General features: G+C 65.7%; 3 protein-coding genes across 3 annotated transcripts; 1 reads left to right on the forward strand and 2 right to left on the reverse strand.

Annotated features, from left to right (window-relative positions):
- Positions 1-16: 16 nt before the first annotated feature.
- LOC138067272 (retinol dehydrogenase 12-like) lies at positions 17-4904 on the reverse strand. Its single transcript, XM_068943974.1, has 7 exons — positions 4862-4904; positions 3689-3925; positions 2190-2429; positions 2007-2096; positions 1744-1932; positions 772-878; positions 17-689 (listed from the first exon to the last, which is right to left on the reverse strand). The coding sequence occupies exons 1-7, from the start codon at positions 4887-4889 to the stop codon at positions 495-497; spliced, it is 1086 nt and encodes a 361-aa protein (XP_068800075.1). The 5' UTR covers positions 4890-4904; the 3' UTR covers positions 17-494.
- An 879-nt stretch (positions 4905-5783) lies between these two features.
- Positions 5784-10513, reverse strand: C4H2orf81 (chromosome 4 C2orf81 homolog). The gene is made up of 3 exons (XM_068942930.1): positions 9432-10513; positions 8498-8710; positions 5784-8171 (listed from the first exon to the last, which is right to left on the reverse strand). Exons 1-3 carry the CDS (start codon positions 9663-9665, stop codon positions 6783-6785), a joined length of 1836 nt encoding a protein of 611 aa, XP_068799031.1. The 5' UTR covers positions 9666-10513; the 3' UTR covers positions 5784-6782.
- A 2597-nt stretch (positions 10514-13110) lies between these two features.
- On the forward strand, positions 13111-20682 carry WDR54 (WD repeat domain 54). The gene is made up of 10 exons (XM_068943975.1): positions 13111-13204; positions 14421-14646; positions 15332-15394; positions 15620-15686; positions 16061-16117; positions 16425-16552; positions 18748-18848; positions 19072-19234; positions 19522-19596; positions 20165-20682. Exons 1-10 carry the CDS (start codon positions 13158-13160, stop codon positions 20294-20296), a joined length of 1059 nt encoding a protein of 352 aa, XP_068800076.1. The 5' UTR covers positions 13111-13157; the 3' UTR covers positions 20297-20682.
- Positions 20683-21338: the final 656 nt, after the last annotated feature.

Genomic DNA, 21338 nt, shown 5'->3' on the forward strand with positions numbered 1-21338 from the left:
ACCGCAGAGCCCGCGCTGGCTGCGCAGAGGAGTTTAATAAAGGCGTTTACAGCACGGGCGGCTCCGAGTGCCTGAGCATGGCGCGGGCGGCCGTGTGCCCGGGCTGGCCAGGGCCACCCGGCTGTTTGCCTTCCCTGCCGGACGCGGGGACGAGGGACCCGCGTGAGGGTGGCCGGGCTGCAGGGAACCGCGCGTTATGCCGGACGTGGCCTGGCAGCCCCGAAAGGAGGGCGTCTCCAGCACCGAGGGAGACCGAGGGCCGCCGGAGCCGGGCGATCCGGGAGGGGGGTCCTGTGGCACGCGGGCCGGCGGCTGGCCCCCTCTCCGCTGCGCTTCGGGTCAGCGGCACCGTGGGGCTGGGCCGGCTGCGTGCCCCCCCCCCCCGGCGCCCGTGCCTGCCTGGCTCCCGCGGCTCCGGGGCCGCGAGACGCCCCAGGGGCTCCTCGCGGCGGCGGCCGGCCCGGCGGGGACGCCCGCGTGGAGCCCCGGCCGGCTCAGTGCTCCGGGCCGGCGGCGAGGCCCGTCAGCCGCTCCGACTCCTCCCAGAGCTTGCGGGCCAGGCCGGCGTCGCGGGCGGCCGCTGAGGGCAGCGCCAGCCTGCAGTCGCTGCCGATGTACTTGCCCGTGACGCCGGCGGCCTCCTCCGAGACGGCGCAGTAAATGGTGCTGGCGGCTCCCTCCTCGGCGGACTGCGGGGCGAAGCGCGGCTGAGGACGGGCGGCCGCGGCCCCGGCGCTCGAGCCCGGGCAGGCGCCGGCGGAGCCCGCTCACCTTCATGAAGGGGCCGGCGAGGGTGAAGAGCGCGCGGACCAGCCAGTTGAAGTGGCGCATGATGCCCGTCTTCACCACGCCGGGGTTCGGGCTGTTGGCGGTCACCCCTGCGGCGCAGCACCGTCAGCGCCCGCCTCCGCCGGCAGCCGGGCAGCTCCGGGGACTGCGGCGCGGGCCGGCCGGCGGAGGGGCTGCCCCGCGGCAGCAGCAGCAGCCCGGCTCCTCTCTCCTTTCTGCATCCTGTGGCTTCGCCCTCGCAGCAGGGACGGCCGCCCCTGCCCGGGGGAGCAGCCCCGAACCCTGGCCTGGAGCGGGGGCACCGCGGCTGCCCCGGCGGGACGAGCTGGCGCAGACCTGCCGGTCCCCAGCCCGGGCTCGCCCGCCCCGGCCCTGCGCCCGCCAGCGCCGGTCCCGGTGGGACACCAGGGAGTTTCTCGCGGGGTGTCCCGGCTGGCACCCGGCAGGGCTGAGCCCCCTCGGCTCCCCGCGGGCAGCTGCCGAGTCGCTGCACGGCGCGGTGGGGTGAGCCAGCGGCCCTGCGGGTGCAGCCCTCCCTGGGCGCCCGATGGCTGGGCATGGCATGGCACGGCACGGTGCAGCATGGGCATGGCACAGCAGGGCATAACACAGCACGGTGCAGCAAAGCATGGCACGGCACGGCAGGGCATAACACAGCACGGTGCAGCAAAGCATGGCATGGCACGGTGCAGCATGGCACGGCACAGCAGGGCATAACACAGCACGGTGCAGCAAAGCATGGCACGGCACAGCACGGTGCAGCATGGCATGGCACAGCAGGGCATAACACAGCACGGTGCAGCAAAGCATGGCACGGCACGGCACGGCATGGCACAGCCCAGGACAGCATGGCACGGCAGTGAATGGCATGGCGTGCCATGGCAGGGAATGGCACAGCATGGCACAGCCCGTTATGGCATGGCATGGGGCAGGACAGCGCGGCGCGGCACCCACCTGTGCCCTGCAGGCGCCGCGCCAGCTCGGCGGTGAAGAGGATGTTCATGAGCTTGGTGCTGTTGTAGACGTGGTCGAAGCTCTTGGGGCGCTCCTGCCCCGTGAGGTGCCGCAGGTCGACGGTGCCGGCGCTGTGCCGGAAGGACGAGACGTTGACGACGCGGGCGGGCGCCGAGGCCTTCAGCAGGTCTGCGCGGAGCAGCGGGTGAGCGGGGCGCCGGCGGCAACAGGCGCGGGACCCGGCCCCCCGGCAGCCCCCTCACCCAGCAGCAGGTTGGTGAGCAGGAACGGCCCCAGGTAGTTGGTGGCGAAGGTCTGCTCCAGCCCCTCCGGCGTGACGGCAAAGGGCAGCCCTGGCGGAGGAGGCGCGTGGGGCCGGCGGTGCCGCCGTGGGCCGCCGGCCCCACGGCCGAGCGCGCGGACCCCCGGCCCGGCCCGGCACCTACCGGTGAGGCCGGCGTTGTTCACCAGCACGTCCAGCCGCCTCTCCTCGCGCAGGATCTGGCGGGCGAAGGCGCGCACGGAGGCCAGCGAGCTGGTGTCCAGCAGCCGCAGCAGCACCGCCGGGTTCCCCGTGGCCGCCCGGATCTCCTCGGCCGCCGCCTGGCCCCTCTCCCGGCTCCGGCACGCCAGGATGGTGCGGGCGTTCCTGCGGGCCAGGTCCAGCGCCACGCACTTGCCGATGCCTGCGGCACAGGGAGCGTGGCACCGGCCGGCCCCGCGGCCAGCGGGGAGCCCGGGAGCGGGGCCGGGCCGCCAAGGGGCACCCGTCCGCCCGGGGCCGCCTTGGCCCCGGCATCGCGGCGGCCGGGCCGACCTCGGCCGCTGCAAAACAAATCCTAGAAAGCCCCCAACTGGCCGCCCAGCTGCTGTTGGCGTGTCCGGGAGCCGGGCGGTGGCGTGCCGAGGCGGGACGCTGGGCCGGGCCGTTGCTGCCGGCGCGAGGCAGCTGCCCCGCTGCAAGGGGGCACGGCCGAAACGCACGGCCCGGCGGCACCGACCCGGCGCCCAGGGCACCCGCAGACCCTGCCCACCCAGAAACGCCGGGCAGGCCGGGCCCCCCCGCAGGGACGCGGTCCTCGGCGGCGGTTCGGCACGCGCCGTGTTTCTGGGCAGGCCGGGAGCCGGGGGCCTGGCCGGGGGCGGCCGCGGGGAGGGGGCGGGCGGCGGACCCCGCGCCGGGCAGAAGAGCCGGGGACGTGCGGCCCCGGCGCGCCGCGGGAGCAGCCAGGGCGGCGCGGCTCTGGGCACGGAGGGCCGCGGAGCCGGCCCCGTCCCGCTGGCCCCGCTGCACTGGCCCCGTGCTCTGCACAGCGGCGCCCGCGCGCGGCCCTGGCTTGGGGCAAAGCGGGTCCGGGGGCAGCTTGCAGCCCAGAAACGCACTGGGACGCGGCCAGCCCGCGGCGGCCTTGGCTGTCAGTCATTAACCTGGCCGGGGACAGAGTCCGGCTGCAGGGAGCTGCCGCCTCCCGCAGCTCCGGCTGTGAAACGAGGGCGGCTGAGCCCTGCGTCCAGGTGGGACAACGAAGCTCTGCAGCCCTGTGCTCCTGCACCTCTGCGCCCCGCAGGCCTGCAGCCGTGTCCTGCAGCGCTGCACCTGTGTCCTGCATCTCCGCAGCCCTGCACCCCTGCACCCTGCACCCCTGTGCCTTGCACCCCTGCACCCATGTCCTGCACCCCGCAGCCCTGCACCCCGCAGCCCTGCTCCCGTGTCCTGCATCCCTGCACCCCCCAGCCCTGCACCCGTCCAGCATCCCTGCACCCTGCAGCCTTGCGCCCTGCACCCCTACACCCCTGCCCTGCATCCCTGTGCCCCGCCGCCCTCTACCCCTGCAGCCCTGCCCCGTGTCCTGCGTCCCCGCAGCCCTCCATGCCTGCACCCCCATCCCCACCGCCCCCCACCCCTGCAGCCCGCCAGGCCCCTCGCCGCACCGGCCCCGCTCACCGCTGTTGGCTCCGGTGACGATCACCGTCTTGCCGGTCAGGTCGGTGGGACACCTGCGAGGGAGCCAGGCGCCGCTGCGCCTCGTGGCCCGGAGCAGCAGCAGCAGCAGCAGCAGCGTGAGCACGAACCAGCACGGGTGGCTGCAGGCGCTCAGCAGCTCCATGGTGGGCGACGGGAGCCGGCCGTGTACCGAGGTCCGGCTGGGCGGCGGGACCCGGATGGGGCACCAAGGTCCGGCTGAGGACACAGGTCAGCTGGGAAACGGGGACCTTGACCCCGGCGCCCAGCACGGCGCGGTCCCCTCCTGCTCCCGAGGTGTCGGCCCCTCCGGGTGGGAGCGGAGCCCCAGGCGCGATGGGGAGCAGCGGAGCGTTTCGCTGGGTTCCTGTCTAGGGAGGGGCGAAGCGGGCAGGAGGCCAGGCTGGGTGCGCAGCGGGTGCAGCGCGCCGTGGCGGGGCCGCTCGCCCACGCGGGCCAGGGCGCCCCGCCACGCTGCCCAGCCCCGGCAGGGCCACCGCTGCCGCAGGGGCGATTCCCGCCCCGAGGGTCCCTGTCCTGCCCCGCGGGGAGGGCTCCCAGCTGCAGCGGGGCCCCGGGCCGCCCTCGCAGGCAGCAGACCCGGGAAGCAGGCGCGGAGCATCCCTGATGGGCGCGCGCCCAGCCAGCTCCTCCTGGCACTTTCCACATCTTCCGCGGACGTTTCCCCCAGGAACGGGTTCAACTGGAAGGAGCTGTGGGTCGGGAGGCGGTACTTCTCCGCCAAACTGGTTCCTTGTGGCAAAACTGGGGTGCTTGTGCAACCGGGTTCGAGCTGGCAAGCAGCCCACAGGCAGCTCGGCTCTGCCGCCGAGCCAGCCCGCGCGGGGCGGCACCAGCCGGGGACGCAGGGATGCGGGGGACGCCGCGGCCCGGCGGGCAGGCGGCAGCAAAGCCCGGGAGGGCTCGCGCGGTGAAGCTGAGCCGACACTTCACTCCGTTCGCTACCTCTCTCGTCTCGCTTGGTAGCAAATCACCTGGTCAGCTGCCGGGTGAATAGCTGCGTTTCGTCGCAAACTGAACAAACAGCCCATGGGTAGGACGCACGCTCATCGCCCTGCGCTGCTGCCCCGGGGGAGCAAACCGGGGGGCAACGCCAAAGCACGAGCTGCCCCCGCTACGCCGAGATTTGCTCACCTTTTGCTGGTGGTCGGTTCTTTTCCATATCTTCTGAAGCAGCTGCCGGGAGGATTGAGGGGCGCCGCCGGCGAAGGCAGAGCCCCCCAGCTCGCAGAGGGTCAGGCCACGTCGTCGGGGTCCCAGAGGAGGGCCCCCGTCCCACGCGGGGCCCTGAGGTGCAATGACAACCCACCAGGGGAAGGACGGCGCGAGCACCCCGGGCCCAGCCTTGGGAGAGCCAGCTGCCCCGGCGGGACCTGCCTGCCGCCGAGAGCGCCGCTCGGGACGCGGACGGCGCTTCGCCTCCCCGCTAGTCCAGCCAGGCTGCAGAGCGGAGGTGAGGGCGCTGCCTGGCCTGAGCGAGAGGGAAAGGAGCACGTTTCCCTCGCAGCACGGGCAGGGCTCAAGGGCTCTGCCCAGCCCAGGAGTTAGGCCCTAGCGATAACAGTCCTTTGGCGTCCGTATCAGGACTCTTAATCAGACACAAAGTGTGGAAAAATAGTTTGCAATTAAGCAGACTCCTGGTTGCATGTGGGGAACTGGAAAGGCCAATTGCACACCAGCCTGATGAATCGCTCCCAGGCCGGCGTTCCTGAGCAGGCTCTTTGCCGACTTAGCACGATGACTAAGAGCTGCCTTGCCCTTGCTGTGCAACCTGGAGAATCACACTGCCTCAGCCTCGTTAGCCCCGGTGCATAATTGCCTTCCTGAGCACGGAGGCTCGCGCCCCAGCCAGGGCGCTCTGACTCATCACTCGTTCGACTAAACCGGCAGGGACTTGGCAAGTCAGGTAAAAACTTGCAGCCCCAAAGTCATTGTTCGTCCGATCCCCGGCTGAACATGTCGAGCAGGGGAACCCGCGCGGCTGCGCGGCGGCACGCACCGGCGGCGAGCGCGGGAGCCGGGGCGCCGGGGCTGCGGGTGGCCCTCGCCGGCGCCAGGCGGGCCACGGCCACCCCGGCCACGTGGGAAGGGAAAAGGCGCAGCTCTGCAGGGAAGGGCTGCGAAGGACTGCCTAACTCTGCAGCTGTGACCGAGGCCTGCCGTGAGAAACCAGCGTCCAAGGGGCAGAGCGAGCGGCGATGCCGAGGAGCGACGGGTCGGGAGCGTGTTCAGCACCCGAGAGAGAGGAAGCGGGAAGGAGTGGCTAAAACAGGGCGCAGCGCGCTCGTGCTCGAGGCTCACAAAAGACCGCAGAAACCAGCGGGCAGAGGAGCCTGCAGAGGACAGGATATTTTCTCTCAGAGCAGATATCTAGCCCAGGGCATGAAGCTGCCAAGGAGAGCACGGCGGTGGCCACGGTTAGGCAGGGCACCAGCCGCCGGCCTGGGCAGCGGCAGGCGTTCTCGTGCAACGCGGTGGCTTCTGCCCGGGGAGGAGCCGCCCGGCCAGCGGGGCGACACGGGGCGACACGGGGCGTCAAGGCGCAGGGGGGCCAGGCGAGAGGCAGGAGCCGAACGCCGTCCCTGGCCTTGCCCCGCCGGCTTCGGTTCAGCGCCAGGACCGCTGCAGCACAGCGCTGAGCCGGCTGCCATTAGCGGGGCCGGGCTTGGGAAATGCCCTTCGCAAGGCGGGAAGGAAATGGTTTGGCGGGGGGAGCTGACTGCATTAAGAGCAAGCTGGGGGGCAGGAGGCTGTGTGTCTCCCACCACGGGCTTGGGCGAGCGGGTTGGCCTGCGGGGGACAAGAGAAGGCCAGGCCCCAGGAGACGCAAGGAAAGCAGCCCAGGGCCTCGCTGGTGTCGTTCAGAGAAGAGGGAAGAGCAGACCGACGCAGGAGGGTCAGCTTCAAGGAAGTCTTAGCCCCGGTCCCCGGTTACACGCAGCACCGAAGCAGCACGTGGGACACGCTGAGACGTGAGGCCCAGCTGCACAGCTTGGCTGGGGGACAGGGAAGTTGCTGGTCCAGCCCCGAGCTGAGGGCTCGCCCCGCACGCCGCTCACTGATCCCGTGGCCTCGTGGACATGTGGGACATGTGCTGGATCTGGGGACCGTGATTGCCCGTGACCTGCTTCACAGCAAGGGCCGGTAACGGCACAACGGGGCAGATGGGTCTCAGGTCCCTCTCGGCCTCCTCCGTCTCCTCCTCCCCATCAGCGGGAAGGCAGGGCCCTCGCTTCACGCTGCCACCGTCCCTGACGGTCACACCTGGGGCTGGCTTAATGGAGTCCAGCAAGGCACCCGGCTTCCAGGGCACAGGGCTGCTGGGCTCCAGGATCTTCTTCAGAGGCGGCAAGGGATGTTCTCCTCTTGCGGCTCCCACCTCTGGGAGGAGCTTTGAGCTGCTGAGCTCTGATCCCTGGCTGCCAAATTTCTGACGCTCCTGACTGCGCCTGGAGACAGCCTGGGCACCTTCATGCTGCTTGGCTTCCACGTCTGGGTCCAGCACCTCCACCTGGGGCCTGATCCAGTGCTTGGGCAGGCGGGCTGGGTCCAGCCTGGAGATTCCCAGGACGGCCCCAAACTTATCACATTTTCCCTTCTTGCTGCATGAGGGCCTCCCAGTCTGGATCTTTATCAGGTTGTTGGAGGACGGAGGCAGAAGCCATTCAGGACTGTCAGCCTTCCCCATGGAGCTTTCCTCCACGTCCACGTGGGAGAGCTGCTGCTGAAGCAGTTCCTCCTCTGTCCCCTGCAGGGGCTCGTCCACGCTCTCGAGGCTGGGCAAGCGCTGCGGCCCCTCATGGGACTGATAAGAAGGCCCTGCCCAGGCTTGGCAGAGAGAGCACGGCTGAGGAAGCAGGACGTGACAGTCGGGAGGAGATTGTCTCTTCAAAAGTTGGGGAATGGGGGCCTTCTCATACCGCAGCAGATTCAAGGAGGAAAGCGATGGCACTCTGTGGGGTTGCAAGGAGAGCTCAGCCTCTTCGGACAGGAGATCGGCAGAGCCTGAGACCTGCTTGGAGCACAGGGTCCTTATGGCAGAGGGGGGACCCTGGCCTTGCGCAGCCAGAGAGGGACTGCTGCTTTTGGCGCTGACTGCAGCCCCCCAGCTGCAGCGCCTGCACACTTGTACCTGCCCCGGGAACGGGTGAAGTGGGAGAGGGGGAGAGACTGAGTGTCGGAGGTCAGTTATGTTAAAGTCCTCAATCCGAGGTGACTTGGTTTCAAAGGTCCCGTCTCCGCTCCCTCCCAGAGGGTGCAGCCTGCTGCCAACAGGCTCTCCTTGGTGCACGAGCGCTGTTGCGGGCGCTGCTGTTCGCCTGCGTGTGCTGACGCTTTGAGCACTTGAACAGCCGCTGCAGCGCTGCTGGGGAGGAGGACGCACAGGGAACAGTGACCTGGCAAGCAGAGCCGCAGCACAGAAGGGGCCAAACCTCCTTCGCTCCTATTCCTCACCCACCTGTGATCCTCCCTTTCCCACATTAGCAAGGATCCACTGGCTCTCCAGGAGGGCTTATTTGCTGAAGGCTCTGGCCTTAACCAGGGGCCTTGTAAAAACATCTGGAGGACTCGCACCACCAGGGCCAGGGAAGAAGCATCCTTTACCCTCACTCACACCCGCCTTGCTGACGGCTGTTCCACGACAGCAAAGCCAACTGGGCTCAGCCCTCCTCAGTGGGGACTCACTCACTCACACAGACCCCACACCCAGGGGAAGGGGAAAGCTCAGATGCCTGGGGATTATAGGAGAAGGATTGGGGCATTTCATACTTCCGTCTCTTCTGAGCTTGGCAACAGATGCTCCTGCACGACAGGAACGGAGCCCTGTGCCCAGGAGTCTGTGATGAGGGGCTCAGGCTCTTCATCTTCTTGCCAGGTGGCATCTTTCTCCACGTTCGGCTCTCCCTCATCCCGCAGCAGGAAGCGCCACTCGGTGATCTGCAGGATGGCATCCTTTGCCTGGTTGATGGTGAAGGGCACGCACTGCAGAGCACAGGCCAGAGACAGAGACAGCTTGGCATCCAGTGACGAGCAAAGCCAGGACAAAGGCAGAAGAGCAGCTAGAACACAGACTCCTGCCCTGCCCCGCCTGCTCTATGGGGATTTGCAGCCTTCATCATTACAACACTGCTAGTTCAAACCACTGGCACCTCTAATCCCCTGGCTGAGAGGAGAGGTAGCAACCAGGATGAAGGCAAGAGCAGAGGGCGCAGCCAAGAGCATCTCAGAGCTATGGTGTCCTGTTTAGATTCTCATTCATGGGAGAAGGAAGGACTTTTCAGCCACAGCGAGCTTCCCTGGAGCTCTCCCAGGTGTGAGGGAGCAGCAGGGAAGCCAAGGGAGGATGATGTGCGAGTTACTGTGGGCTGCGGGGATTCAGGGGCTGAATCTTTGGGTGCGGGATGGAAGGACCCTGCTCTTCCCTCCCCCCTGCCAAAGGCTGCCTTCAGCAGGACTCTGTTTGAAGCCAGGCAGCCAAGTCTTCCCTGGCCTCCCCTGCTCACCTCCCGGCCGGCTGCCTGGTGACACACTGAGCACTGAGTCCTTCAGGATTCACCCCCCACCACACTTGAAGCAGGGGCAAAGACACAGAGCAGGGTCTGGAAGGGACCTGGTCTTGCCCTGGGGCCCACAGCGGGGACGTGGGTGGCACCAGCTGTCACCAAGCAGCACGCGGGGTTCTCCTTGAAGCAGGCTCGTTCACCTGCCGAGCTAGGTAGACTTTGTAGCACTCGTCCATCACGTGGTCCCAGAACCCTGCAAAAATGTCTCCAGCCTCATCCTCCCCTTCCTCAGCTGCGACCAGGGAAAGCCATTCAGTCTCAGTCAGGCGCCCGGGGACGATTTCCACTTGGGGAGCAGCAACTGTCAGCGGTCGTGACTTCTCCGCTCGCGACCTGGAGCCTGCTGTTCGCTCCCGGGAGGACATTTTCTGCATGGAGAGACAACGACCCTCTCAGCTCCAGATTCTCTTTCTAATGCCCCACAGACGGACATCAGGAGCCCAGGCTGGGGCACCAGCAGCACAGGGCAGGATGATGTCCCACGGCTATGCCATTCGTAGGGTGCAGACGGCCCGCAGTCCTTCTGAGGGAAGGAGGGAAGCCGTGCAGGGACCAGAGGTGAGATCTTGCTCATACAGTGCCCTGCGGACTCTGCTTTCCCGGTTCCCCAGACAGCGATGTCAGCCACGAGCAAAGCAAGGCCAGCGAGGGCCAGCACAGGGGGAGAGGGACGAAGAGGCTGTAGGTGCTAGCGGTGGCCTCCTGCTGTGGGTCTCCTCCCCCCAGCTCCCTACCGCTGCAGGGTCTGGCAGAGCCCGGTGCTGAGCGGGGAGGGCAGGTTCTGCAGAGCTGCAACCGTTTCAGGCAGGCTGGCGGGGCAGAAGAGCGCCTCGCTCGAGCAGTGACACCGGGGCAGGGCAGAGCAGGGCGCGGGGCGAGTCCCTTCGCCCCGACCCAGGGCAGGGAGCGGGCAGGGGCGTCCCCGAGGCTGTGTGCACCCGCCACGGCGTCCCCTATACGCACTGTGCTGTACCCTCCCACCAGTGCTGCATCCCCACCAAACCCCAGCGCCTTCCCCAGGGCCCCTCCCGAGCCGAACCGCCCGCCCCGTCACCCCACAGCCACCCCACGCGCCCTCACCCCCCAGCCAGCGCCCAGGCCCTCACCCCGTCCCCGCCTGCCTCTCCCAGCGCCCCGACCACCACTCCCAGCCGGGCCCCTTCCCGCTGCCCAAAGAGCCCTCTGGCCCCGTGCCCTGACCCCCCCACCCCAGCCCTCCCACCACCATTCCCAAGGCCTCGGCCCCCCCCTACCTGCAGCCCCTTCCCCAGCGCCCCAGACATGCCCTCTCGCAGCCCCTTCCCTGTCCACAGCCCCCCGAGGTTCTGCTGCCCCCCACCTCCCATCCCGCGGCTTCCCACCTGCCCGCCACACCGTGTCCCCCCCGACCCGGCTCCACTAAACACACTCCCGCTTGTCCCAAATCTCCCAGCACGCCCAGGACACCCCAGCACTCTGCAAAACACCCCACAACACCCCAATACACCCAGCATCCTCCAGCACCCCCAAAACACTGCAGGACACCCCAGCACCCTCCAGCACCCCTCAATACACCCCAGAACACCTCAATACCCTCCAGCACCCCCCAATATACCCCAAGACACCCCAATATACCCCCAGAACACCTCAATACCCTCCAGCACCCCCCAATATACCCCAAGACACCCCAATATACCCCCAGAACACCTCAATACCCTCCAGCACCCCCCAATATACCCCAAGACACCCCAATATACCCCCAGAACACCTCAATACCCTCCAGCACCCCCCAATATACCCCAAGACACCCCAATATACCCCCAGAACACCTCAATACCCTCCAGCACCCCCAATATACCCCAAGACACCCCAATATACCCCCAGAACACCTCAATACCCTCCAGCACCCCCCAATATACCCCAAGACACCCCAATATACCCCCAGAACACCTCAATACCCTCCAGCACCCCCCAATATACCCCAAGACACCCCAATATACCCCCAGAACACCTCAATACCCTCCAGCACCCCCTCAATACACCCCAGGGCCTCCCAGCCCCCTCAAACACATCCCAGCACCCCCCAGCTGGCACCGCCCCAGCCCTGCTCCCCCAGCCCCTACCAGGCTCTGCCTCAGCCTCGCCCGGGCCCCCCCAGCCAACTTCGGCCCCTCCCGGGTCCCCCAGTTCCCCCCAGCCCCTGGCCCACCTCGGTCCCCCCGAGCCCCCTGGGTCCCCCAGCCCACCTCAGGCCCCCCCCCCCAGCCCCTCCGGGTCCCCCAGCCCAACTAGGTCCTCCTCAGCCCACCTCAGGCCCCTCCGGCCCACCTAGGTCCCCCCCAGTCCCCCCCAGGTCCCCCAGCCCACCTCGGCCCCCCCCAGACCCCCCCACCCACCTCGGCCCCCCCAGGTCCCCCGGCCCACCTCGGTCCCCCCAGACCCTCCCCGGCCCACCTCGGTCCCCCCCCGGTTCTCCCAGCCCACCTCGGACCCCCCAGACCGCTCCCCCAGCCCACCTCGGCCCCCCCCAGCCCACCTCGGTCCCCCCCCAGACCCCCCCCGGCCACCTCGGCACCCCCCAGCTCCCCCAGCCCACCTCGGTCCCCCCCCAGACCCCCCCCCGCCCACCTCGGCCCCCCCCAGCCCACCTCGGTCCCCCCCCAGACCCCCCCCGGCCACCTCGGCACCCCCCAGCTCCCCCAGCCCACCTCGGTCCCCCCCCAGACCCCCCCCCGCCCACCTCGGCCCCCCCGCAGCTCCCCCAGCCCACCTCGGTCCCCCCCAGACCCCCCCCGGCCCACCTCGGCCCCCCCCAGCTCCCCCAGCCCACCTCGGTCCCCCCCCAGACCCCCCCCGGCCCACCTCGGCCCCCCCCAGCTCCCCCAGCCCACCTCGGTCCCCCCCCAGACCCCCCCCGGCCCACCTCGGCCCCCCCCAGCTCCCCCAGCCCACCTCGGTCCCCCCCAGACCCCCCCAGCCCACCTCGGTCCCCCCCCAGACCCCCCCCCGGCCCACCTCGGCCCCCCCCAGCTCCCCCAGCCCACCTCGGTCCCCCCCCCAGACCCCCCCCGCCCACCTTGGCCCCCCCCAGCCCACCTCGGTCCCCCCCCAGACCCCCCCCGGCCACCTCGGCACCCCCCAGCTCCCCCAGCCCCCCCAGCCCACCTCGGTCCCCCCAGACCCCCCCCCGCCCACCTCGGCCCCCCCGCAGCTCCCCCAGCCCACCTCGGTCCCCCCCAGACCCCCCCCCGGCCCACCTCGGCCCCCCCCAGCTCCCCCAGCCCACCTCGGTCCCCCCCCAGACCCCCCCCGGCCCACCTCGGCCCCCCCCAGCTCCCCCAGCCCACCTCGGTCCCCCCCCAGACCCCCCCCGGCCCACCTCGGCCCCCCCCAGCTCCCCCAGCCCACCTCGGTCCCCCCCAGACCCCCCCAGCCCACCTCGGTCCCCCCCCAGACCCCCCCCCGGCCCACCTCGGCCCCCCCCAGCTCCCCCAGCCCACCTCGGTCCCCCCCCCAGACCCCCCCCGCCCACCTTGGCCCCCCCCAGCCCACCTCGGTCCCCCCCCAGACCCCCCCCGGCCACCTCGGCCCCCCCCAGCTCCCCCAGCCCCCCCAGCCCACCTCGGTCCCCCCAGACCCCCCCCCGCCCACCTCGGCCCCCCCCAGCTCCCCCAGCCCACCTCGGTCCCCCCCAGACCCTCCCCGCCCACCTCGGCCCCCCCCAGCTCCCCCAGCCCACCTCGGCCCCCCCCCAGACCCCCCCCGCCCACCTCGCCCCCGCCGGCCGATCCCGGCCATGGCGGGCGGCGTCCCGGTCCCCATGGCAACGCCGGCCCCGCCCCCGGCGCCCCGCGCGCCGTGACGCCATCGGCGCGCGCCGCCCGCAGATGTCAGCACGCCGCGCCACCGTCTCCATGGCGGCGGCCGACACGGAGTGAGCGCCGGGGGGCGTCCGGGGGGGCTGTCCCGGGGGACGGGGTGTCGGGGGGGGCATGGGAGCGTCCGGGGGGTGGGCTGTTCCTGAGGGGGGAAGGGGTATCCGTGGGGGGCACCCGTGGGGTCCCGAGGGGGTTCCGGGGGAGCCGTGGGGGGCACCCATGGGGGCACGGGGGTGTCCCGGGGGAGCCTTGGGGGGCATCCATGGGGGCACGGGGGTGTCCTGGGGGGCCGGGGGAGCCTTGGGGAGCACCCATGGGGGCACGGGGGTGTCCCGGGGGGCTGGGGGAGCCGTGGGGGACACTCATGGGGGCACGGGGGTGTCCTGGGGGGCCGGGGGAGCTGTGGGGGCATCCATGGGGGAGATGGGGCCCATCCTGGGGAGGCAGGGTGTCCCTGGGGGAGAGGAGGGGATGGAGCAGGCCATGGGGGGGGGATTCCTGGAGGACAGGAGGGGATGGAGCAGGCCATGGGGGGGGGGATTCCTGGGGGACAGGAGGGGATGGAGCTGGCTATGGGGAGGGGGTACAGGGTGTCCCTGGGGGAGTACAGGGTATCCCTGGGGGAGAGGAGGGGATGGAGAAGGCCATGGGGAGGGGGTACAGCGTGTCCCTGGGGGACAGGAGGGGATGGAGCAGGCCATGGGGGGGGGGGATTCCTGGGGGACAGGAGGGGATGGAGCTGGCTATGGGGAGGGGGTACAGGGTGTCCCTGGGGGAGTACAGGGTATCCCTGGGGGAGAGGAGGGGATGGAGCAGGCCATGGGGAGGGGGTACAGCGTGTCCCTGGGGGACAGGAGGGGATGGAGCAGGCCATGGGGGGGGGGGATTCCTGGGGGACAGGAGGGGATGGAGGGGCTGTTCCATGGGGAGGGGGGATCCCTGGATGGTGGAAGAGGATGGTGGGGGAACAGAGACATCCATGGTGGGGCCAGGGGGCCTGTCCTGGAGAGATGGAGATGTCCCGGGGAGCAGGAGAGTACATAGATGTCCATGGGGGGGGGGGGGGGCGGGGGCGGTTGTCCCTGGATCTTCCTTGTTGGGGAGGGCATTGAGGACAGGGGGTGTTTCTGGGAGAGGGAGGCCACGGAGACAGGATGTCCCTGTGTCTCTGGTGGGGGGAGGCTGCCAGGGAGCACAGGGTCCCCCGAGGAGGTGGATGCACGAGTCAGCATCCCTGATGCTCCCCCTCGCTCCGGCCCCTTCCCCCGGCAGGATGTACCGCAAGGAGAAGAGCATCCAGCTGAAGAGCAGCAGCTCAGCGCTGTACAACAACCTGAGCGTGCTGCCCCTGCCCGACAAGCAGCTCGCCTACTTCACCGCCGTGCATGGCACCACCGTGAACATGGTCAGCGCCTCCGGTGACGGGCTCAGCTTCTCTCACCGCCAGCTCCAGGTGAAGGAGGGCGGGCCGGCTGTCAGCGCCTCCATCGTCACCCAGGTAAAGGCTCAGCGGCTGCCAAGATGGCAGCACCCCTTTGGGGGCAGCGGGGTCCTCCGCCCTGTGCTGCATTGCTTGGGAGGATCCTGCTGTGGTGCGAGCGGGTGAGCTTGCAGGCTTGCTCACGGGTGCCTTTGTGCTGCCGGCCGTCTAGCACACACATCACCAGGAGGGCTGTGACCGTAGCAGTTTGCCTTCCCCTCTCTCACAGTTGGCTCTGCTCCTCTAGCAGTCAGTAGGAAGCTGGTTCCATAGCCTGGGGCATAAAAAATGCCCTGCTGCCTCCAAGGAGAGCTGGGCAACATGATAAACTGCTCCCAGCTAGACTGCAGAGGACCTGGGGCGTCAGGCAGGGCTGCACAGAGCCCAGGTGTTCAATGAGAGGTGTGCGGTGCCTCCAATGGGATTCAGCCGAACTGATATGAGTGGGACTGGGGGGGTAGTGCTGTGCAGTGATGCTCACAGGCAGTCTGAGAAGGGGCATCTGGCATTTGCCATGTAGTTGTCTCAGTCTTTGCCTCAGTTTCCCTTACTTACCATGATGACAGCGATGTTCACCTGCCTCTTGACAGGGCACATATCCTTGTGGGTGACTGCAGACTGTCCCACCTTTGGAAAGTGATATGGGCATTTTGCCCCTTTCTTTTCCCTCCCTGAGCTGTTACTGAGTTGTCTTTCCTCCCAGGCTGCTTGGTGTGTCCTACCATCTCGAGTTCTTCTGGTTCTGACTTCTCAGAAAGGTATCCAGGTAAGATTGTTTTCCATGGAGGACAAGAAACAGAGTCATGGTGCTGGGAGGATGAGCTCTCTTTGAAGAAACCTGGGCTCCTGGGCTACAGGACGATGCTGGGGTACATTCTGGAGATCCTGCTTGGGGAGATTGGAGATCTCTTGGGGTAGCAGTTGAGCCCAAAGCAGTAGGAGAAGCTTTTCCCACCATCTTGGGTCTTACCCAATTGTTTTCTCTCTCCAGATGTACGAGTCAGATGGCTCCATCATGGTTTATTGGCATGCACTGGATGTCATGGAGCATCTACCAGGTAAATCCCACAGGAGGAGCAAGGAGTCCTCCGGACCCTCTGCCCACTGTCCTGCCCTAGGTGTGTGTGATTGTGCATTCCTGTGGTGCAGCTCGGTTCCTTCTGGCCTCCAGCCCTCCAGCAGCACTGCTCTTGGACTCCAGTTAGGATTTAGCCCAGAAGGGCCCAGAAGAGGTTAATGCGTCATCCTGACTCTGCTGTCCAGGTTTGATGGGCGTTTAAAGAGCTCAGAAGGGACCCAGTGTGGCAGCTGTGGGACTAGCATTAAAAATGAAAGGCGTCAAACAGACGCCTTGGTCTCTCAGGCTGTTGCACTGGTCTCCTGGCTCCCGTGAGCTGCTGCATGTTGTAACCAGCTCTTGGTTTCCTTTCAGCACAAGCGGTGTTTGCTCGAGGGATCGCAGCAGCTAGTGGACGCTTCATCTGCGTAGGTGAGCAAAGCATGGGAATTTGGGCAAGGAAGAGAAGGGGGGGGCCACACTGGGAGGCATTTCTGAGAGCTCCAAGTAAAATGCAGTGGTCTGAGGGGGTTGTATCTGTGTTGCAGCTCTCCTAGTGAGCTGGTCTGTGGGAGCGTCTGTGTGTTAAGCAGAGAGGTAGGTCTGCAAACAGGCATCCGTAAGGAGCAGGCTTGTGTAGGCAAAGGGGCCCAGAGGGAGCACAGAGTCAGGCTGCAGGCTCGGTCCTAGTCCAGGGTGGGATGGGTCCCTGCTCATGCCTCCTCTGGTCCGTCTGCAGGGACGTCCTCCGGGCTGGTGCTGGTGTTTGACATCCCCCCCAAAGGGACAAACATCACAGTGAGCGAGGTCCTGGAGGAGCACCACGATGCCATCACCGATATCACGGCAGAGCTGGGCCGGGCTCCGGTATGGCTCCCTGCTGGCTGCACACCGGGAAGCATGGGTGGAGTCAGTGTCAGAGCCGGGGGGCTCCCACCGCCCCCTGGGCACAACTGACTCATGCCCACTCCTCAGACGGCTGGGCTGGGAGATGAGGCTTTACCCTAGCGATGGCCATTGCTGAGTTGTTCCTGGCGCAAAGCCCCACGCAGAGCCGGCGCTTTCTAATGACCAGCCTGACCTCCACTGCGTGTGAGGTCTGTGCAGGTCATGCCAGCTGCCGTGCGGGCACCGCTGCCCCAGAGCGGGCTGTTCCTCACAGTGCAGGACAGCAGGCAGCTCTAACATCCTCTTCCTTCACCTGTCTCTGTACGAGGGAGATCTCCCTGGTCAGGGTAGGCTCAGAGAGACCTGGGGGAAGAGGTGGCTTGGGATGCCCGCATCCTCAGCCCCTGCTGCAAAGACCATGTTAGCCATGCTGCTGTGGCTTGTAGCATGTCATCCCAAGGTAACGCAAATTGGAATCAGACGTTGTTTAAAACACTGCATCATAAATTGTGGCATTTCAGAGCAGTTTCCTGGGCTACTCAGACACCCGTGCAGCAGTGAGGTGTGCAGCTGGGAGCAGCCATCTCATCAGCTACTCCAGCCATCCCAGTTTGTCCTCACTTTGACCCATCCCTCACTTCTTAGCATCTCGGTCGCCACATTTCTTAGCTAAATGAAATCTCAGCTCTGGTCACCCAGCTTCTGGGAAGGCAAACTCTGCTGAAAGCCAACAGAGATGGTCAAGGAACTAAGATCCTCTTGCACAAAGAGTGACTGTAGGAGTATAACTAATTATCAGGCCAAAGAAAATATCCTGTGATACGTCTGGGTGTGTGCTAGGAACACAGAAGAGCTATTTAAGCTGAAGGGCAGTTTTGATACAAGAACAAATGAGCAAAACTGGCCAGGAATAAACCCATGCTAAAATTAAAGTTCCCACCATTAGAGCTGCGAGTTACTCCAGGATCCCCTCCCCCGGGAGTAGCAGAAACCTGCTTGGCTGTAAAATGTCAACTGTTTCTGAGAAGGGTTGTGAGGGCATCCCCGGTCCAAGCTGATCTTTCACACACTTGCATTTTGGAGGCTGCAGGTAAAATGAAGGCACAACAAAACATGTCATATCTGCATCTCTGGAGCAATCCTGGGGCACTGAGCTGCCAGTATACAGGACTGTGATCATCCTCCCAAAACCCTGGTCTGACTGCTGGAGCCCAGGGAGATGATGAAGCTGAGGACAGTCACATGCCTGCACACCAGGATGAGTGAGCATCTCCGTGCTTAGGGCTTGGTGTAGGAAGCTTTCGTTGTGGTGACAAGCCTTTCCTCCTCACCAAACGGAAGGAGGTTTCTTATCTAAGCTCTCTCTCACTGATGCCCACCGTGACCTTTCTCATGTCAAATGAAATAGCTTTACCTGATTATACAAAGCATGACCTGGAGTCAGGGTGGGGGTTCCTTATATTCAATTCATCCTGTTCTAGGGTGATATCTCTGCAGACACATTAATTGGCTTCCTCATTATTGGTTGCCTCCTTCCCAATGAGGACACTTTTCATATACTTTCTCTAATTGGTTACATTTAACTTTCTCTGCTTTTGGGACTCCCTTGAACAATTAATTGCTTAGAACTGGTTCCCAATTAGCCTGGATATTTAGCTTGTTTATCTGAAAGCTGTTCTGTCATCCATCTCTGTCTCCTGTCCCCTGTCCCCTAATACGCCTCTCTTGGACTTTGTACTGTGGTTTATTCAAAAAGCTTTTCAGCAAGCAGAGAGACAGCATTTTCTCTGTGAAATCCCAGGTGCTTGTTAAGGTGAACTGTGTTGAGACTCGAAGTCAGAGGGAGGAGATGCAGTGACTCTTGTCAGAAATTTATCCTATATGTATTAGTGTTGCCAAATATTAACATGTTTAAACTGAAATGCCCATGTCGAATCACAGGCAAACCTTGTTCTTTGGCAAAATGTGTCAGCAGTTTCTCTGAGCAGTTAAACTTTAAGCTTGTTCTGCCTGCAGGCGGCTTTTCTTTGTAGCAATTTCGTGGCACAGGCAATTGGGTCAGCAAATAACTCGTCTGGTGTGAATCAGCTGCTGCCTCCTGTCCATGCTGATGGCTGAGCTAGCTGTGCTGTGAGCGGTCCCAGGGGACAACACTGCTGTTTCTGTTCCTGCAGGATGGGGCTGGTGACCTGGTGACCGCAGATGACTCTGGGACCCTGTGCATCTGGAGATCTGGAGAAGAGTTCACCTTGCTCAACAAAATCCCTGCTTTTGGGTAAATGTGGGAGGTGGATGGAGCTCAAATGGAGCTTGGGCCATACCACAGGATCCCATCACCGGTGAAGTGGTCTGAGACATCTCCTGCCAGAGCATTTCTGGGTCTCACTAGGGGTGGGAGGGCAGCTGGCAGTGCTGGGAGGGGGAAGCCCAGCGCTAACCTCCGGCCTGCGGGTCTGCAGCCCAGAGGGAAGGAGGCTGAAGCGTATCCTTGTGCCTAGCTGCACCTGCTCCTCTGTGAAGCTGTGGAACGGAGTCGTTGCTGCTGGCTATGGAAACGGGCAAATCCGGCTGTACGAGGCAGCGACTGGTGTCCTGCGGGCTGAGGTCAACGCTCACGCTCGCTGGATCTACGCCTTGGACCTGGCGCCCCTGACGGGGAAGGTAAGGCTATCTGCACCCCAGCCTGCCACACCACCCCGAGGCACCTGGCCACAGGGATCTGTGGGCCTGGAGCGTGGCACCCCGCAGGCTGCCAGACAGGCTGCTCCCTCGCCACGGCACGCCACGCTGCCTGCCCAGGGCAGAGCCGCAGGGCCCAGCAGCGCTGCAGCCTCTGTCGCAGCACCACAGCTCACAGCCAGGGCTCTTCTGGAAGGCTCTGGGCACTCCAATCCCCAGCTCCAGAGCGTCCCTCCAGCCCACTGCCTCTGTCCTGCTTCCCGTTACAGCTGCTGTCAGGGGCAGAGGACTCCTTTGTTCACATCTGGAAGCTCAGCAAGAACCTGGACACCGGCGATGTCGAGGTGAGTCTGGAGACAGCAACAGGCCCCTGCAGGAAGGGTGAGCTCCTGTGACATTAGCATGGGGCAGGGAGCCTGGAGTAAGCATGTGGCACTCAAAGCTGTCACTGAGCCAGTGGGACCACGGGTTCAGCTGCTGCTCTGTCATGCAGCCTCCTGTGAGATACTGTTGTCACTGAGGAGCTGGGGAAAACCCTGCCAGGCTCGCTCTGAGCTCCCACGTGGCTACACAGCTCTCCTCTTTCCTCTTGGCGTAATCCCCAGCCCTGTCCTGCGCTGAGGGAGGTACGAGGAGGGAAGGAAGGCTGCTGTATCTTATCAGCACACAGTTCTCGTGCCCCTGAAATGGCTGCACCTAGCTGTCTGCTGGCCTGGCTGCGTTCCCCTGTTGCCCGGCCTGTGTGTTGTTCAGATGTAATGCTTCTGCCTCTCATGCTCATGCTAGGCCAGTGCCCACCCCTTTGTAGGAGCGTGCAGATCTGGCAGAGGTGGCTGGGCTTTCGGTTGTGGCAAGCTGTATTTGTTTTACTCAAGTCTGTGTCATTCGTTGTCACTCCTCTTCCCCCTGCAGATTGAGCACTGCCACTCGGAGTGTGTGACTGACACCCAGATATGCGGCGCCCGTTTCTGCGATCCGGAGGGAAACTCCTTCGCCGTGACCGGCTACGACCTCGGCGAGATCTTCCGCTACAGCCAGGTGTAGGCTCCGAGCTGTGGGGTCTGCCCCGGGCAGTGCAGGGGTTGCAGTGAGGGAGAGGTGGGCTGCGGCAGGCTTCCCTACCGCTTCCATCGCTGTGTGGCGTGCCAGCACGCCCAGACCCCGTGCACTGAAGCGCTGTAAGCAAGGCGGTTTCAGCACGGACCCCCGACTCCTGCTGCATGGGGCCCAGGCAGCTGCTGCAGCCCTGGCACAGTGATGTACCCCAGTGGCGTGGAAATCCGTGCAAGTGTGGAGCTAAGCTCAGATCCCTGCCACTCCCCAAGTGAAGCCTGCCCTCAGCGTGGTGGGACCATGCATAGGGAACTTGGGCTTGGAGCCGTTACGTCTAAACGGGACGCAGCCCTACCCCGTCCCATGAGTTCCTAGGCCAAAAGCTCTTTTCCTACACCTGCTCCCTGCACCGCAGACACTCCTCTCCTGCGCCCTTCCTGGAGGCAAGGAGGCAGTGGGGGTGCCGGATGTGGAGCAGCAGCTGCCTCACCATGGGCTCTAGGGTGGCAATTTGTTCCGCTCTCTGTGCGGAGGTGCAGAACTGGCTCCCCTCTTCCCTATGGCAACTCTAGTTCAAACTCGAATGGATCCAGGGTAGAGCTAAAATCTGTCTTACACGCTGCTCCGGCTGGAGGGCCCCAGGGAGCCTGTTCCACCCTTGGCTGCAGCAACCCGTGGGTGCAGCGGCCGTGGGGCTACCCTCCCTCTGGGTGGCACAGTTCACTTGGGAGGAGGAGAGCAATCTCTCCTCCCTCTGAGGGAGCCGTGGGGACACACAGATCCCTGTGGGGCCCGGCTCCAGATGTGCAGGGCTGCAGCTGTGTCCCTGTTCTGCGAAAAGCGGAGGCAGCTGCGCTTGCTCCCTTCCAGGCCAGCAGAGTGCCCCAGGGACAGAGTCTTTTAGGTCACCGTGAGCGGAGCTGTGGTGCTGCCGTGCTGGCAGGCTGTCCCAGTGCTGTCCCCCTCCGTTCTCACCCCAGGCCCAGCAGCTGCCTGGCTTTGGCCCTGCCTCCTGCCCCAGCTGGGACAGGGC

Source organism: Struthio camelus, chromosome 4, assembly GCF_040807025.1.
Source record: "Struthio camelus isolate bStrCam1 chromosome 4, bStrCam1.hap1, whole genome shotgun sequence".
NCBI classification, from domain to species: domain Eukaryota; kingdom Metazoa; phylum Chordata; class Aves; order Struthioniformes; family Struthionidae; genus Struthio; species Struthio camelus.

What these genes read in the sequence shown, in the direction of transcription:
- LOC138067272 (XM_068943974.1), bottom strand. Translation starts at nt 4,889, where the DNA reads ATGGAAAAGAACCGACCACCAGCAAAAG. An exon ending in GAACAACGCCGGCCTCACCG is followed by an intron (nt 2,097 to 2,189) that starts GTAGGTGCCGGG and finishes CTCCTCCGCCAG; the next exon opens with GGCTGCCCTTTGCCGTCACG. An exon ending in GCTCACCAACCTGCTGCTGG is followed by an intron (nt 1,933 to 2,006) that starts GTGAGGGGGCTG and finishes TGCTCCGCGCAG; the next exon opens with ACCTGCTGAAGGCCTCGGCG.
- C4H2orf81 (XM_068942930.1), bottom strand. Translation starts at nt 9,665, where the DNA reads ATGCAGAAAATGTCCTCCCGGGAGCGAACAGCAGGCTCCAGGTCGCGA. An exon ending in AAGTCTACCTAGCTCGGCAG is followed by an intron (nt 8,711 to 9,431) that starts GTGAACGAGCCT and finishes TGTGCTCTGCAG; the next exon opens with TGCGTGCCCTTCACCATCAA. An exon ending in CAAGCTCAGAAGAGACGGAA is followed by an intron (nt 8,172 to 8,497) that starts GTATGAAATGCC and finishes GGTGAGGAATAG; the next exon opens with GAGCGAAGGAGGTTTGGCCC.
- WDR54 (XM_068943975.1), top strand. Translation starts at nt 13,158, where the DNA reads ATGTCAGCACGCCGCGCCACCGTCTCCATGGCGGCGGCCGACACGGA. An exon ending in TGTCATGGAGCATCTACCAG is followed by an intron (nt 15,687 to 16,060) that starts GTAAATCCCACA and finishes GTTTCCTTTCAG; the next exon opens with CACAAGCGGTGTTTGCTCGA. An exon ending in TGGCGCCCCTGACGGGGAAG is followed by an intron (nt 19,235 to 19,521) that starts GTAAGGCTATCT and finishes TTCCCGTTACAG; the next exon opens with CTGCTGTCAGGGGCAGAGGA.